The 16,898-nt window shown below is 40.4% G+C and overlaps 2 protein-coding genes across 3 annotated transcripts; one reads left to right on the top strand and one right to left on the bottom strand.

Moving 5' to 3' along the window:
* Positions 1–1,042: 1,042 nt before the first annotated feature.
* cnga2b (cyclic nucleotide gated channel subunit alpha 2b) lies at positions 1,043–7,243 on the top strand. Of its 2 annotated transcripts, XM_025911026.1 has the most exons (8): positions 1,043–1,225; positions 2,028–2,136; positions 2,252–2,362; positions 2,514–2,564; positions 2,694–2,870; positions 3,357–3,464; positions 3,578–3,684; positions 5,527–7,243. In XM_025911026.1, the coding sequence occupies exons 2-8, from the start codon at positions 2,036–2,038 to the stop codon at positions 6,978–6,980; spliced, it is 2,109 nt and encodes a 702-aa protein (XP_025766811.1). In that variant the 5' UTR covers positions 1,043–1,225; positions 2,028–2,035; the 3' UTR covers positions 6,981–7,243. The 2 variants fall into 2 exon arrangements, with proteins under 2 accessions (XP_025766811.1, XP_013120536.1); XM_013265082.3 differs by lacking the exon at positions 2,514–2,564.
* Positions 7,244–10,929: 3,686 nt separating this feature from the next.
* rraga (Ras-related GTP binding A) lies at positions 10,930–15,560 on the bottom strand. Its single transcript, XM_003456796.5, has 10 exons — positions 15,403–15,560; positions 15,002–15,125; positions 14,699–14,798; positions 14,536–14,602; positions 14,209–14,431; positions 13,275–13,370; positions 13,040–13,162; positions 12,846–12,937; positions 12,642–12,757; positions 10,930–11,481 (listed from the first exon to the last, which is right to left on the bottom strand). The coding sequence occupies exons 2-10, from the start codon at positions 15,026–15,028 to the stop codon at positions 11,378–11,380; spliced, it is 948 nt and encodes a 315-aa protein (XP_003456844.1). The 5' UTR covers positions 15,029–15,125; positions 15,403–15,560; the 3' UTR covers positions 10,930–11,377.
* Positions 15,561–16,898: the final 1,338 nt, after the last annotated feature.

The raw sequence follows: 16,898 nt of genomic DNA, 5'->3' as shown, positions 1-16,898 counted from the left end.
TGATTAGGAAGAAGTCTCATGTGGTCCCCATCGCCTGGGTTTTCAAGCTCCATTTGCAGCAGAGAGTGTGCCTGTGGTGAAAGTTTAGACTTCTAAACATCGCTGCTCTTGTTACTTTTTGTCAACAAGAGAAGATTAAGCAAAATATTTCAAGTCAAAGTCTCAAAATCAAACTGTCAATAATCATAAAGATCCCATAGAGCCTAATGATCCCATCCTAGATCATAAACAAAAGAGGCTAAGTTAATGTTATACCTTATATCTAGGGTACAGCCTGGCTCCCCACCTCTCACTCTATGGTAGCTGGGATAGGCCCCAACCCCCCACGACCCTGATAAGGATAAGCAGAAGTGAATAGATGGATGGATAAAGTTTCACAGTAAGTCTACAAATATAAGTGTAAAGCCCTAAAATCATATGTTAGTACAAAGGTATTGTGAGCAAAATATACTTAATTCCTCACATTTATTATATGTAATGTAATGAGATAATTCATAGTAGGAATCAGCGCAGGAGCAGCAGCATAAGCTTGACTACACAAATCATTATTTTCATTCATGTTTCTGTTTCTGCTAATCTTCCTTTTTTGTACTACACACCTCTTTGAGCCAAACAGGCTGTTAAAATGACCCATCTGCTCAGACATGAATGAGCTTAAGTAAAGTTATCATCGTGTTTATGAGAGGGCTCACAAGCGAAAAGGGTTATGATATGTCATTAAGTCGATATGTTACAAATGCTGATGAGCTGTCAAGCAAATATAAAAAATGTCAGACTTAGAAATGCTGAGAATATGAACCAGGCAGACTACATATATAAAGAAAATCAAATAAATCAGATGAACTGGCTGCATGCTTTTGTTCTGTTTCTCATGATTCTCCTGAGTAATAAAAGGTGAAAGGAAGGTTTTCCTAGAATACTCTTCAGTTTGATGCTGACATCAAGGCTCTCAACCACTTGAAAGATTTCCACACCCTCCATCTCCCACCCCTACCTGCTTCCTCGGCACTCAGCCCATCTGAGGATGAGGTGGACCACGTGCTCACGCATGTGAGGAGAGCGCTCTTCGAGAAGAGGCTCACAACCGAGAATGGTGCGAGACCAGGACTTGCATACGGCGTGGGCACAAAGGATGGATTGGCCGGGGAAGACCAGATCTGGGTGTGCCTGTGTGAAGTCACCATGAGGATTTTATTTTTTTTGGACTAACTCAAGGAAACTAAAGGTAGGATGATATGTTTAAGCTGAGGCCAGTTTGGCATATACTTTATTATGATCCTAGTAATCTACATTTGCTGTGAAACACTGTGGAAAAAAGTTGTGTTGCGTAACATATTCAATAAGCGGAATTAATAATTATTTGCAAAAGTAGAGGGAAAAAAGTCTCATCTCCACATTAGTAAAGTTACAAAGTGTGGACTGGCAGGCAGCTGGATGACTTTAGGGGTGAATTATCACTCTTTGTGGCCTCAGCAGCCATCGTGCTGTTATGTCATGCCACACTTTGCGCTCTCTCAGCAGCCTGGTTTCCTAAGTGATGTGGCTCCTGAGGGAAAGCAGCTGACTGGTTCACTGATCCGCAGAGCTCCAGGATGGCTTTGTGTGTGTGTGTGTTTTCATTAATGACCCAACAATTAGTCACACAATGGTAACAGTCATCTAAGCACCTCATCATCTGTCTGTGCTGCAGGGTGTCACAGCAGCCTTAATGTGACTTTTTGTGCTTTAACTGAACTTTGATTGTGTATCTAAAGTACTGCTGCGTCCATAAAACTGAGCTTTTTATTTCTCATGAGTCGCCACAGCAACCACCTGCTGTATGATGGGCTAGGTTAGGGACTGTCTACCACAGTCCCAATTGTCCCCCACCCCCCCAGTCCCCTGACTATTATCTGTGACATGCACCATAAACACTTTTCTCTCCTGCCACAGTGTAACTGAAGCAGGAGAGCGTGTCCAACACTCCACAATATGGATTAAATGGCTGTAAGTGGGTCTTTAATATTAGTGTTTGTCCGCACTGTCAGATCAAAAGATGACAGGCCAGCTGGCAGAGAGAGATCGGTCTCCCCACAATCTGTCAGTGAAGACCAGCTTGGAGGAGGAAATCGAGAGAGCAGAGAGCATTCTCAGCAGGTAACGAGAACTTCCTCATGTTCACGATGTTTTTCTCTGAGGTTTCGTTCAGAGACACAAAACAGGGGTTCTCGTAATGACTTAAACAAGCTGGGCTGTCACTTTTTCCTACTAGGGTCCCATCGATCTGTGATGACACATCCTCAGAGCTGCAAAGAGTCGCTGCTCTCGACCCTCATGGAGGCAATTCAAGAAATTCTTTTCAAAGGACCGGAGCCATCTCAAGGTAAACCTGTGATGACTCAGCTGTGGCACGTCAGTATAGTACGGCAATTTCAAATGGACTGATTCAAGCAGGTGAAAGATTATTGTGTAGCTCTTATTACATATTAAAGAACTTTTTTTCTGGCAAATTTAGAGTCCCTTTTTTCATTCAGGCTTTTCAAGATTTTCCAGTTCTACAGATGTAAAAAGAAAGACAAAGTGAGGTCTCAAATCATATTTGATTTGTTAATCATATTAACTGTGTTTGAACTGATGCATTTTGACATGATTTTAAGATATAAAGCTGCCTAAAGATGCAGAGACAGAGGTGTTGCGTTCCTTTTGTGTGTCAGACTGGTGAGCCTGGTGGTGAGACTGCGGGAATGGGCACACAGGAGTCTTTTGGAGGAGGAGGAGAGGCCAGACTCTTTCCTGGAACGCTTTCGTGGCCCTGAGCTGAGAACGGCCCCCAGTCGCATCAGCAACACACAACTGGATGCCAATGGCAACAATGCCAAAGGGATCTTTAGGTATGACTGGGTGCCACCCTGAACCTTTACTATGTACACCTTCATGTACATGCATAAGGAGTACAGAGTTACACTTGAACAAATCACGACGACACTTTCTGCTTCATGGCTAAAATAAATCCTTGAAAGGTCTTATTAAGTTGTAGAGACACCCAGAGTTACAGACAGTGTTTATTCCGCTCAGTGCTGAGGCTGTAATTTATGTTGTCCTTGCTGAAATATAGGTTTACTGCAAGATGCTATGTAAGGAAAAGAAGATAGATCAATTGAGCTTTAAATATTTTACATTTAGTGGAACGTCACAATATTTTAAAATGACCTGAAAGATGTCAAATTTACAAAAAACAGTAGCTGTCTCATATAGCGGTTAAAAAATGATTATATAGCTATTGTGTTGTGATGCATTATATTGCTGTTTTTCTCTCTGTTGTTGTGTACTAACAGTTTTTGCTGAGTGTCATAATCACAGTCTCCTTTTGCTTACAGGAAAAAGTGGGATTTGTTTGTGGTGTCTCCCTCTGATGACGCATACTACCGCTGGTTATTTGTTATTGCCTTAGCAGTGCTCTACAATTGGTTCCTTGTTGTCGCAAGGTAATAACACTACAGTGTGTGCGTCAGTGGGGCCCTGCAGCCTCCAGAGGGTGTACAGTGTAGTGTTCACTTCTTAGACTAGAGCACTAAATCCTTTTTAAATGTATTTCCAGAGCATGCTTTGACGAACTACAAGTGAGCAACTACATCTGCTGGCTGGTGCTGGACTACCTCTCTGACGCTCTATACATAACAGACACCTGTGTTCGACTCCGGACAGGTAAGCCACCTAAAAATGCTGCTTCTGGCCTTCTTAAATTATAGATTACTCAGATGGCATAGTTTCCTCTCTGCTGAAAATTGGTACACCCTGTTGAATGAGTCAGTGTTTGCTTTCATTTTGTATTTTCTCAGCTTTCTAATTCAAACCTCGCTGCTTCCTTTTATTTACACATCAAATGCAAACTAACTTTACATTTTAGTTACAACATCCACTAAATAACAATATCACCAAGTAGATGACCCTATGCTAAAATTGGCTTGTGAACACATCAGGGATGCATGATGACATAAAACCATTAATGTGTGTGTGTTTCCAGCACACACACAGCACCATGTACTGTTAAATTCTGTTATTTTAGTGTTGTGCCAAAAACTGATTGTCTGCCAAAAAGTGATTTCCAGTGTTTACAGGTGTTTTTTATATGTAAAGTCTACACCTATATTGGTAAATAGACTTTAATGAACAGGATTTAGAAAGAGGTTATATATAAAATGTAAAAAGTACCTGTTTTTCAAGTATCTTTATGACTCTGTGTTATTGTACCTACATTATAAGCAATCTAGTTTACAAAATTATTGTTATACTTGTTGTAATGTCTGCTACCCTCTTGGGCAGATCACCTTAAAAAAGACATTTTTAATGTCAACAAGATTTTTTTAACTGGATATATAAAGTAACTTTGCCAAAAAGTGAGTGTGGCTTCTAACTTGTAACAGGAATGCTGATTAATGTTTGCTCTAGATGACTTGATATCATTCATGAGGCATACATTTGACACATATTTCACATATTATAGGCTAACAAATTATTTACAGTAGTTTAAATACGGCCAATCAGTTTTTGGCACGACATGTTGTCCATCAGCGTGCTAAATGCTTCACTTAATAATGAGTGTTGACACCTAAGTCAAACAAGTCTAGCAAACATTAGAATAGGTCCCAGGTGTTTCAAATGGTAGCCCTAGTTAGCCGTATAGGCAGAGATCATCCTCTAACTTCTGATGTGGAAGCAGGCCTGAAATGTGGCAGAAACCAACTGAGTTCATAAAACCCCCCCAATAACGGTTACCCCTGGTCATGGTCCAAGAGGGAAAGAGTTAAGCTAGTCACTAGCTTTATCTGCTGCTTGGTACTTTACATGGAGCACATGTAGAGGAAGAATGTTGCATGCTAATTTATTAGCTAATGCTAGCTTGGTTAGCAAGGTGCATCAAAAGACGCTATCCTGTGCACTGATATCATTTTATTAGTAAAAAAGAGAAAAAAACAGTGTCACAGTATCTTGAATGGGCTTTAATTATTTTTAACTGTGCAGAAAGCCATATCATTAGTTCAGTGATATGAATAAAAAGGCTATTTTTAGAGCTAGCCTCTTATGGCCTTTGGAGGAAATGCAGTTTGGTGCAATTAAAGCCCTTTCACATAGGAAGCAGCATGAGCTGCACTGATATGATCACAAGAATGTATGTCACACCACACCACAAAGTATGTGGCACGTGCCAGTATTCCCTGGGTGCTTCCAGCTGTGCTGGGGTTTGCCTGATACAGTAGGAAACTATTATCGTGCAGTGCAGTAAAGAATGTGTCTGAGAGCACAGTACAGCACATCCCATGCCACTTCCTATGTGGAAAGGGCCTTTAGGCATTAGCTTCAGACCCAGAGATTGCCACTTGGATTTATCAAATTATGCAGCTCAAAAAAACAGAACAATGTGCTTAAAGACTCTAAAATTAAAGGTGACAGGATCTAATCTACCAGTTTAACTGTTAAATAAAAACTTGATTTGATTCTTTTTCACCCACCACCAAGCTAAACACTAGTTTTATTTATTTTTCTTAGGGTTCCTGGAGCAAGGTTTGCTGGTGAAGGACCACGCCAAGCTAAGAGACAGCTACATCCGTACATTACAGTTTAAGCTCGACTTGCTGTCCATCCTGCCCACTGACCTGGGGTACATCTCCACAGGCATCCATACACCACAGCTCAGGTTTAATCGTCTGCTGCGCTTCCCACGCATGTTTGAATTCTTTGACCGCACAGAGACGCGCACCAACTACCCCAACATCTTCCGGATCTGCAACTTGGTTCTTTACATCCTGGTCATCATTCACTGGAATGCCTGCATCTACTATGCTATATCTAAGTCTTTGGGATTTGGATCAGATACGTGGGTGTTCCCAAACATCTCTAAGCCCGGGCATTCCACCTTGACTCAGAGTTATGTCTACTGTCTCTACTGGTCGACTCTTACCCTTACCACCATTGGAGAGATGCCTGCCCCTGTGCGAGATGAAGAGTACGTTTTTGTGGTCTTTGACTTTCTTGTTGGGGTATTAATCTTTGCTACAATTGTGGGAAATGTCGGCTCTATGATTGCCAACATGAACGCCACTCGTGCCGAATTTCAAGCTCGTATTGATGCCATCAAACACTACATGCACTTCCGCAAAGTCAGCAGAGAACTGGAGACACGTGTCATCAAATGGTTTGACTACCTCTGGACCAACAAGAAAGCAGTAGATGAACAGGAAGTGTTAAAGAATTTGCCAAACAAGCTGCGGGCTGAGATTGCTATTAATGTCCACCTGGAGACCCTGAAGAAAGTACGGATTTTTCAAGACTGTGAGGCAGGTTTGCTGGTGGAGCTTGTGCTTAAACTACGCCCTCAGGTCTTCAGTCCAGGCGACTACATCTGCAGAAAGGGCGACATTGGTAAGGAAATGTATATCATTAAAGAAGGGAAGCTGGCTGTGGTGGCTGATGATGGGGTCACACAGTACGCTCTCCTCACCGCTGGCAGCTGCTTTGGTGAAATCAGCATTTTGAATATCAAAGGTAGTAAAATGGGAAATCGTCGGACAGCCAACATCCGCAGCTTGGGTTACTCTGACCTCTTCTGCCTCTCTAAGGACGACCTGATGGAGGCAGTGACTGAGTATCCAGATGCTAAGACCGTGCTAGAGGAAAGGGGCCGGGAGATTCTGATGAAAGAGGGTCTTCTGGATGAGAACGCTCAGAGTGGCGGGCTACAGAAAGAGGACACAGAGGAGAAGGTGGAACGGTTGGAGTCCTCTTTGGACACCCTTCAGACCCGGTTTGCCCGCCTACTCAGTGAATACACACATACTCAGCAACGGCTAAAGCAGCGTGTCACTCTGCTGGAGCGTCTCCTCAATCAAACAGACTGCTGTGCAGAGACAAATGTGAATGACATGGATGAAGGTGCAGGGACAGTCACTGAAAATGACTCTGGGTCTGTTACCCATACAGATGGATCACCAAGAAGACTTTAGATCAATACCTGACGGAATAGGACTGACTCTTTAAGACTATAAGAAACCCATACGATGCATTTTCTATGCTTTTACTTGTATTATGTGAATGTTTTATCAGTTTAGCAACTGTAAAGAGAAGTTTGCATGTTAATAAACATAAGAAGAAAATTTACAACACTACTATGACCATGCACTCTTTGAGTTTGAGTTCATAAACCAGTGACACTGAGATATGGTTTTAAAGTTACTTCCTGAAACAAACAAAAACAAAAGATGGAATACGTGAGAATATATTTTAAACTGCAAATTAAAGATGTATTTAAATCCTACCAAAATAAAGGGAGTGATTCTAGACTAAACACCTGAGACCTGCTCCAGTTTACAGTTTGTAGTTCACCTGTAAACATCTTGTTTTTGCTTGCATCAGCGGGAGACTCAGCTCTCTCCATGTCCTGTATATTGCGCTCTGGGTGTGCACACATCGTCTCTTGCCGCTCCTTGAGGGGAAGAAGGAGTCCATAGAGAAACGGTTTGCGGTGTTTAACTGCACAGGGATCTTTTTGTGTGTGTCCTTATTTTGCAGGTTAGACTTACTTAGGCTCTTGAGGGACATCTATGGAACGATCTTATTTCTTGCATTTTAAGCAAAGCGACTTAAAATGGGTGAAGTGAATAACTGCTCAACTGAGTTATTATTAGTCTCTGGTTCAACCTCAACAGCGGCCTGTCTCCCTCCCCTCAACCCCAACTAGTTGTGGCAGATGGCCTGAGCCTGGTTCTGCCAGAGGCTTCTTCCTGTTAATAGGGAGTTTTTCCTTCCAACTGTCGCCAAAGTGTTTGCTCACAGGGGGTTGTCTCATTGTTCAGGTTCTCTCGGTATTCTTCTAAGGCCTTTAGCTTACAATATAAAGCGCATTGAGGCAACTGCTGTTGTGATCTGGTGCTATATAAATAAAACTGAATTGAAACTGTAACAATACCATCTTCTACTAGGTAACTTTTGGTGATGTTATTCCAAATCAGTGTTGTATAAGACCACTGAAGAGCCATTATAAGTGCTTACCAACCCATACATACACATTGTAAATATTAATGCTGTGCGATTTACTTGGTATCAATCCAATACCGGCCAGTATTGCCAATACCAATACCTTTCAAACATACACACAGCTTATGTAGGGTAGAGCAATGTGTCATGATTTAAAGATGAATCATCACCAGCTGCAAACTCTGAAGAGATTTTAATGACTACTAACTTTGACTTTTACCTTCCAGTAAAAAATATTTGACACAGCGAAAAAACACATTTCAGCTTTTCATGTTTTTCAAAACTGGATTTTTTTGGAAACATGAAATATAAATGTTCCTGTCTCTGAACAACTTTTGGTCATCTTCTGTTGTTTAAATGTGCTATAGGCTAAAAATAAAATAGATGTGATAATCTTACTTGATGCTTGGGTTTAGGAATCTGAAGTAGTCAGGTAGTTTTAGAAAAAAAAAATCATAATTTGGGTTAAAACACACTAGGAGTCAACAATATTGTAAAAAGGCGATATTTGCATGCTTACTAGGCATTTACTGGCAGAGATGTACTTCTTTGCAGGACCAAAAAATGTCCACATAATTGTGTGCCTATTAGCAATATGAATGGGACTGATAACAACTAATACTGGCCATTCTGTAGTCTGATAACATCTAAATCCAGCATCCAGCTTCCATGCAAGCCACAGAAACAAGATGATCCATTACAGCAGGACCCAAAGGATCCACTGCCAGAATCCTAATGTCTGACACGACAGTACAACCCAGTGTCCTTGATCCAGTGGTTCAAAGCTGTTTTGGTGGGAACAAAGGGCACCTAAAGTATTTTATGCATGTATGGGTTAGTGCATGTCAAAGTTGTTATTGACCTTAACTTTTTTACAAATTTTACTCACTGTCAACATCCCTCAAAGTCTTACCTTCGAATAAACAAGCTGCTACCACTATATGAAATAATTTACTCCCAGTTATTTCATGCAAAGTCACTCACTGCGGGGGGAGACTGGGGATTTTCCAGCTATTCAGCCTCTGCATTCCAGGATACAACTCAACCGCATGAACACTGTAGATAAGCTCTACTGGAACAATGACTCCGAATCAGATCTGGCTACAGTAAAGAGGCAAGGCATAATAGCCCATATCCCTTGCAGACCCTGAAGGAGTTGGTGGTATCAGGTACCATGAATAAATCTCAAGTTACTTTCCATGGACAACATGAATAAATACTGTTTCTCTCTGATAAGAAACAAATGACATGTAAACCACTCAAACCTTGAAACCAAACTTCAGTGGCAATAAATGAAAGGCTTATTCTGGGTACATACACGGGCCACTTTGTTAGGTACACCTGTTCAACTACTCATAAATGCATATAGATGATCAGACAAACAGCACCACAGCAAATCACTGCATTTAAACATATGAGGAAGAAGGGGATTTATGTGACTTTGCATGTGGTTGGTTGTTGGTGCTCGACAGGCTGGTCTGAGTATTTAAAAAACTGCTGATCTGCTGGGTTTTCCTACACAGCAATCTCTAAGGATTACAGAGGATGATCTCAAAAAGAAAAAATACCCAGTGAGCGGCAGTCCTCTGGGAGAAAAGGTCTAGTTGATCCCAGTGAGCAGAGGAGAAGGGTCAGACTGCTTCAAGATGACATTAACTGGTTACAACTGAGACATGCAGAAGAGAATCTCTTAATGCACAACATGCCAAACCTTGAAGCAGCACAAGACAAAACATGGTGCAAAAACAGGAAACAAGAACAGGAAACTAAGGCTACAATTAAGACCAAAATTGGTCAATAGAAGATTGGAAAAACATTGCCTGTTCTGAGGAGTCTGGTTTTCTGCTGCGACATTCAGATTGTATGGTCAGAATTTTGTGTCAGAAAGCTGCTGCTGGTGCCGTAAGGTGAAAAATATTTTCTTGCCACACTTTGAGCCTCATCGTACTGACTGAGAATCATTTAAACACCACAGCCTACACCCAGCATATTCATCTTGTGATGGCTCCATCTCACCAAACTCACATCTTCTCAGACCATTTTCTGAAACATGACAATGGGTTTACTGAATGCAAATGACCTCCACACTCACCACATCTTAATCAAACACAACACCAGAGCAATAGATGTTGTGGAACTGGAGATTTGCATTACAGATGTGCAGCCAAAAAAAGAAAAAGAAAAGGAGTCCACTCCAGTACTAGCAAAGTGTACCTAATAAAGTGAGTGTTTTTATAGCCTTAAGAGGAGAATGGATTAGCTAGATTTGACTGAAAAGTTTAGTTTGAAGACCTTAATACTCGGCTTGTTTTGATCCCAATAAATATTATGATTTAAATGTGTTGAAATTGTGGTAACTGATCAGACATCAAAACCACAATAATGTTAAAATTCAGTCGGCCTGTGCTCCATTTATTTTTTGATAGAAAAACAGGAGCAAAAGTGAGCATGAGAGCTACTTGTATGAGTCTAGTATCACTAGTTCCCAGTGCTCAATTCCAGGTAGAAACATGTATTCAAAGTTTAAAAATTCTTCATTTTACACCTGATTTTTAGCAGTCTCTAAGTTCCAGTCTAAAAGAGTTGGAAATGAGTTCAATGGAAACAGGTCTACTTTAACACACTCAGCAGCCGTTTGCCGTATTAAATGAACAAAAATATGCCATTTGCGCTGTAACTTGTTGTCCATCCCCTGAAGTCGTCTCACTTAACAGGTGCAGTATTTGCTACATGTACAGGACAACTGGTGTCAACTGTCAAGTTAGCCTGGTGAGACTACAATGAAGAAAAGGACCAATAAGAACCATCTCTGATCCATCTCTGTGTACATCTGTTTACAGCGCTTGTTTCTAAAAGCAGTTAGTATTATCAAAGATTAAAAACAGAAAGAAAAAAACAAAAAACACCCCACACTTCAAATATTTTTCTGAATATAACTATATTGTTTGTAACAGCTTACAAACGACATTTGAAAATCAAATCATACAATATCTGCTGCTTCTCATACGGAGAGACATCCCCAATCATTGGGATTCACTGCATGGAGTGAATGAATCTACTGAAATATGACAAAGTGTGACAGCAAACGTAGCCCTCCCCCACCTCACCTCTGTAGTAAACACAATACATTTCCTTTAATGTGTCAAGGCAGGACTTTTTCCCCCCCGCCCCCCCAAACGAGCTGTTATCACTCCTCCTGTAAAAATTAGAGCAAAACAAAAACAAGATGATTTCTCGCGTAATAACTGTGATTGAATATGAAGATATAGACGAAACGGTGCAGGGCTGCTCATGTGACACCAGGAGACCGCAACATGCTGTCTGTGAACTGATTGGCTGGGAGTATCCACTGGGACAAATGCACAGGCTAGCGCATCCGCATGTGCAGGCTGTGCTTGGGTCCATCCACTCGCTCCAACTTCTCAAAGTGTTTCCTAGCATTACGGATATTGATGAGAGTGGCTGCAGATGCTGGAAAAAAGGAGATGAATTCTTATTATTGTCTGTGTAGGTTCTCAGTCATCTAGGTCAAGGTAATCTAGGGAGCCTGGAAAGAAAACTGACTTGACTACTTCATGTTTCTTGAATACGTTCACTTCTCATTTAAGAAGCTTCAGTTCTAAAACCAAATGGTTGAGAGTCCCAGGTATTTAAGCCATAGTGAGGGTTATTCTTCAAGAGGGTCGTTGACCCACTATTGATCATGTGCCTCATCACATGAGCCATGGTGTGAAAAAGGGTGTGAGTCATTAGCAGCAGAGGTTTGGGGTGAAACCATTAGTCCTTTTTCCATTACAACCTACTTCGATCGACCCGTCACTGATGGCCACAATTTTCAGGGCTTTCCATTACCTCATAGTACCAGGTAGTAAAAATAGTACCTGCTCAGCAGGTTTCCAAGTGATCCGAGCAGGTACTAAAATGTGACGTCATCAGACTGCATGCCACCAATTGGCTGGTCAGTGGCGTCGCTCGATGAGTCATGAGAGTGTCTCATTCACAAAAATCAAAACCACTATTTTTGAAACCCGGCAACAAGTGAAACGCCTACAAAAAAAAAAAAGTCTGACAAAAAGCCACAGACTGAGCAGCAGGTATATCATCGCCTCTACATCCACCTTTGTTGTAGCATTATTGTTGGATATTAATTACATCACAGGACGCTTTGATGCATTGCTATGACAACGGACGCGCACATTAGGTGGTACTCGATTGTAATGGAAAACCAGTCAATATGAGTCGAGGCGAGGCGAGTTGATCAGAGTAGGTACTAATGGAAAAGCGGCTATTGTGAGACCTTACCTCACCCCATCATCTTGCAACAGATTGAGATCATCTGTTGCAAGATCTCAGATGCCTGGGAAGGGATCTCAAAACTTGCTCATGTGCAGGTACATGATCAATAGTGGGTCAACGACCCTCTTAAGGGACACTCCCACTAGGGATTTGGTTTTAGAACTGAAGAAGCTTTCTGGATGAGAGGTGAAATGTCTTCAAAAAACTTCCAGTCGCTTTTCTTTCTAAGCTCCTTAGATGATGATGATGATTATTATTATTATTAATTATTATTATTACCCTGATTTTTTCTCATAACTATGAATCTGCAGAAAAATGTTATCTTCACTACTTACGAATAGAAGGGTCCGACATGATGACCATGACATAAGTGTTGGAGGTGAAGACGTCAATGAAGGCCGCAAAATTGGAGTTCCTTACTTCCATGCTTTGGAAGGAAGCTGCAAGTTTACTGGAATGATAAAATAAATAAAATTAAAATCCAGACACTCGAGCTGATGGCATCTGGAGTGGAGGTGGAGCATCTGCAATACACTTACCTACAGCTGAGCTTGAACTGTTTGATAATGTTACTGATCTTCTCAAACCTGTGAGCGTCACGCTGCTCTTTGCACTGATAGTGGGAGATGACCTGCATTTACAAAACAACAGGGGGAAACGACAACATAAATGACTCTTATTTCTAAATTTGTATTTCCTGCCCAGACCCTGCAGAGGAAGCGGACACTCTCACCAGGAAGGTAGCTCTCTCAAACAGAAGAACTTCATCTGCCTCTATGATCTGTGCGAAATTTCTCAGGTTTGTTTCCAGCTGCTGGACGTTTGGGATAAGCTGGTACACTATGCTGGACCAGGCCTGCAAAGAGAAAAAAACCCAACAACGTTCAGCTAAATTAAAAAAAAAAAGAAGAAATAAAAAAAAGCCTCAGCTTTATTAGCTGTCGATTAGGGACAGTCAGGTTCAAGACCTTATATAGGGTTTCATCCCAGATTGATGTCCTGAAGCATGTGCAAGCTAAGGGCCTGGACAGTCTTCTCAGATCTTCTTCACGTTCTTTAAAGATCTGTAAAGACAGAAAGGTCACACAAAAAGAGAAGTGGGACCAGCTCAAGATCAAAATAGACACAAATAAGTAAAATACAAAGAAAACGTGTGAAAGGAGGTTATTATAGATGTGATTAACATAACAGGCAGTAAAATTAAGAGCTGAACAATATGACCATTTACAAATATTATTGGTACCCGTAAGATCCCTACATTTAGGTTGTTCATATTCAGTTCATACTTAAATGGGTCATAATGGAGCTTACACATCAAAGTGATCCCTTTTACTTTTTCAGTGAAATGAAAGTTCAAGTTTCAAGAAAAACTAGTGCAAAAGTCTAAAAAGGACCACTTTAATGAGTAAATATATACAACTCATTTCCTGTGCTGGTGCCAGAGTCACTTATGTCTTGGTAAGTTGTTTTTTTTTTTTTTGATGAACCAGCCAACAACTCAAGCAAACCTTAATAGTACATACTGTTATATTAACTTGTTTCCAACTTTAAAGGAGTTCACAGACTCAGCTAAATGAAGTTGGAGTCGGAGACTTTTGTTTTTTAAAGCTTTTTGGTGGAAACACATGGAACTGGTTCTACACTGGGCACTATGACTGTGCTTGTGGAAAAGACTGAACAGTACAATCTTTGAAAAGATGTAGTATGATCAGTATTTTTTTCCTGTTTCTGTTCTGGATGGGCAGTGTCATGTCTGAGTGAACCGGATCACACTATTAATCAGCACTTGACTCGCAGATTAAATATCATTGTATAACACTGCAAATTTGAGACAGAGCAAAATAGTAACATGTGAGCGGGACAGTAGTACTAATGATGTATGAAATGTTACTTGAATCTCACCAAATCTCTCTGGTCTTCCTGCACAAGGTCCATTTTGTGCACAAGACAGAACACTTTGGCATCAGGGGAGTTCTGCAGGATGGCTTCCAGACATGACTGGTAGTAGTGCATGTCTTTCTCCAGCTCACGGCTCTCAACGTCAAATACGTAAATAAGAACTTCTACATTTCTGAAAATGTTGTCCCTCTGGCTGGTGAAGTAGTTCTCCATGAATGTGTCCTGTCTGTTGGATTAAAAAGCACAGATGAGTGATTAAAACTGAGGAATAACTTTGACTTCTCAAAGCTGGTCCAGAAATGGCAAATAATGAGCAAATGTGTGTCTTACCCTCCACAGTCCCACAGGTTTAGAACCAAATTGCCAAGAAACCGTACATGGGAGTGTTCCACGTCAACTATGGTCAACGAATAAAAGCGGAAGAGTTAAATAAATGCAGATAATGAAACGCTCAGCATTAAAAATACATTTTCATATAAGACGGTGCTCTTACTTGTAGCTCCAAGGCGGCGTGTGTCTCGAGCTATGTAATTGGCAAAGATGATTGATCTCATACTGGTCTTTCCAGACCCACTTTTCCCCATCAGTAGCACCTGAAAAGCACGCACGCACACACACGTGACTCACTATTGTAGTGGGAAGGGTTACTGTGTCTACAGTCAGTTCAAGGAATTAATTACGTGGATTAATCTCTGATTTTAGAAGTACATGCTTGAAATCAAAGGACACTTCAAAAAGGATAAAATCAGCTCTCTGTAATGATCTAAAAGATGTAAGCTATCTGCCCTTGCTTTACCTTTTTCTTCATTGCTGTGCTTGACATCCCCCTCAGCAAACACGAGTGTCGGGTATCTCAGTGAGCTGCGGGTCAGATGACTTCAGGCTGTGTCTGCAGCTGTCCTCCCCTTCCTCTCTTTGGGCTGCGGAGAAAATACCCCCAGAAAAACAAAAAAACGTGTTCATAACACGTGTGAACGCTTAAAACAGAAACAAATCAAACATATCCCGTCACTTTTGATCTTTAATAATCTTCAATAAGCTTGCTGGGCTTATTTACACTTCTTTCTCTGTTATAAACACTTGAGCTAATGCTAACTTAGCTAGCCCGAAACAGTCCAGATATAAGGCTAGGTTAGCTTAGCTTAAACAAACAGCTAGATAGCTGCACTAAAATTCAATAGCGTATCATCGACCTACCCGAAAGAGTCGACCAGTTACTTAAACCGGTGCAGTTTTAAACAACAGTTTTCCTTTGTCTAAGCGAGTACAGTTGATAAACATTAGTTGGTGGAAGCAGCAATGAAGTCAGGATCAGCTGCTTCCTGTGTACGCCAAGAGTCACATGATGAGCAACATGGGCTTTAAGTCCCAAGTTCTGTCTCACAGGCGACATCATAGATTTAAACCTTACAGACGTTTTTAGGTTAAAGTCTAAAAGAGAACAACAACTTTCAGTTTAACTCCGAAATAGTTTTAGTTGTAGTCCTTTTTTTTTAGAAGAGTCATTTTATACTTCAATAAGCTAAAGGCAAACCTTATTTATGAGGCATAATTTAAAACTCCCATATTGATTTGTATCGGAGATTCAACCAGAGGCTGGAATACAATTTATAGATATATTGTTAAATATTAAAGACCTAAAACATCAAAACAGTTCGTGACTTGTAAGTTTCTTGAATATTATAGCTTTATTCAGTACAATAGCACACCACCTCATGCCTTACATCTTATTTTTATATATTGTTTTTATTTATTTAGTTAGTTATTTTTCCATCCATGGAACAAGTGGATGGATGGATGGATGGATAGTTAGTTATTTTTATACATAGGCATAATCTTAATTTATTTTATTGTCTTTCAACCTGGTCCTGTTTTTACTGTAATTTGTATGTGTGTGTGTTTGTCTTTCTGTGCTCATAATTTTGTTCCGCAATGCATCTGTGATGTATTAACTGAGTGGCAATAAAGGGATATGAATTAAATAAAGAAACAAATAATGGTTTCACTGTTAACCCATGACTACATGACTCAGAGACCAAAATAATGGCTGTAGGCGTGACTGGTTCTAGATTTTTGATTTATTTTGAAACCTATTACGGGAAGCATTACAACGCGCTTTTTAATGTCGCTGCTTTGGAGCGTTTCTATCATGACATTGGGATCAAAAATTTCTCAGAAAAATGTGTGTCTGATTATTATCATTCACACAATTATTTCCACTCACGCAAAAAGCGCTTCTTTACTTACATGATGCAGTTCCGCCTCTTGGCCACTAGAGGTCTGTTAGACACCCTTGCGTGAAGGAAAAGACTTCAAAATAAAACAAATCACGGCAAGCGTTTGAATATTCTTATGTTAAAATGTGATCTCAAAAACACTCACAGAGGTGTCACTTGTGGATTTAAATGCTAGAATTCATTGTTGACTATTTTATCAGCTCTAATAGATAAACTGACACTAAGAAAAAACATTGTTGCCATTGTTGATAGTTCAAAAACAAGACAATAGTAAATATAATATAAAACTGCCCACACTGAGAATCCTGATTTACAGTTTGTTATTGTGACAAACTAGAATAATGTCACTTTAAACTGTGGTAGTACATTTTTGATTTCTTTAACAGATTTGGTTATTTGCTCATTAGCCTTTAAATGTAAGAGTTAAAGTATAGTGTCAGAATCACATCAGCAGCA

This window comes from Oreochromis niloticus, linkage group LG10 (genome assembly GCF_001858045.2).
Source record: "Oreochromis niloticus isolate F11D_XX linkage group LG10, O_niloticus_UMD_NMBU, whole genome shotgun sequence".
NCBI lineage: Eukaryota > Metazoa > Chordata > Actinopteri > Cichliformes > Cichlidae > Oreochromis > Oreochromis niloticus.
Note: the sequence above shows the minus strand (reverse complement) of the source record. Positions and strands in the feature narration are given on the sequence as shown.

Excerpts from the sequence above, each read along its gene's own strand:
- rraga (XM_003456796.5), bottom strand. The coding sequence starts at position 15,028 with ATGTCAAGCACAGCAATGAAGAAAAAG. Across the intron at positions 14,799-15,001 it reads GCACAGCAATGAAGAAAAAG|GTGCTACTGATGGGGAAAAG; the intron begins GTAAAGCAAGGG and ends CGTGCTTTTCAG. Across the intron at positions 14,603-14,698 it reads ACGCCGCCTTGGAGCTACAA|TTGACGTGGAACACTCCCAT; the intron begins GTAAGAGCACCG and ends CGTTGACCATAG.
- cnga2b (XM_025911026.1), top strand. The coding sequence starts at position 2,036 with ATGACAGGCCAGCTGGCAGAGAGAGATCGGTCTCCCCACAATCTGTCA. Across the intron at positions 2,137-2,251 it reads GCAGAGAGCATTCTCAGCAG|GGTCCCATCGATCTGTGATG; the intron begins GTAACGAGAACT and ends TTTTCCTACTAG. Across the intron at positions 2,363-2,513 it reads AGGACCGGAGCCATCTCAAG|GCTTTTCAAGATTTTCCAGT; the intron begins GTAAACCTGTGA and ends TTTTTCATTCAG.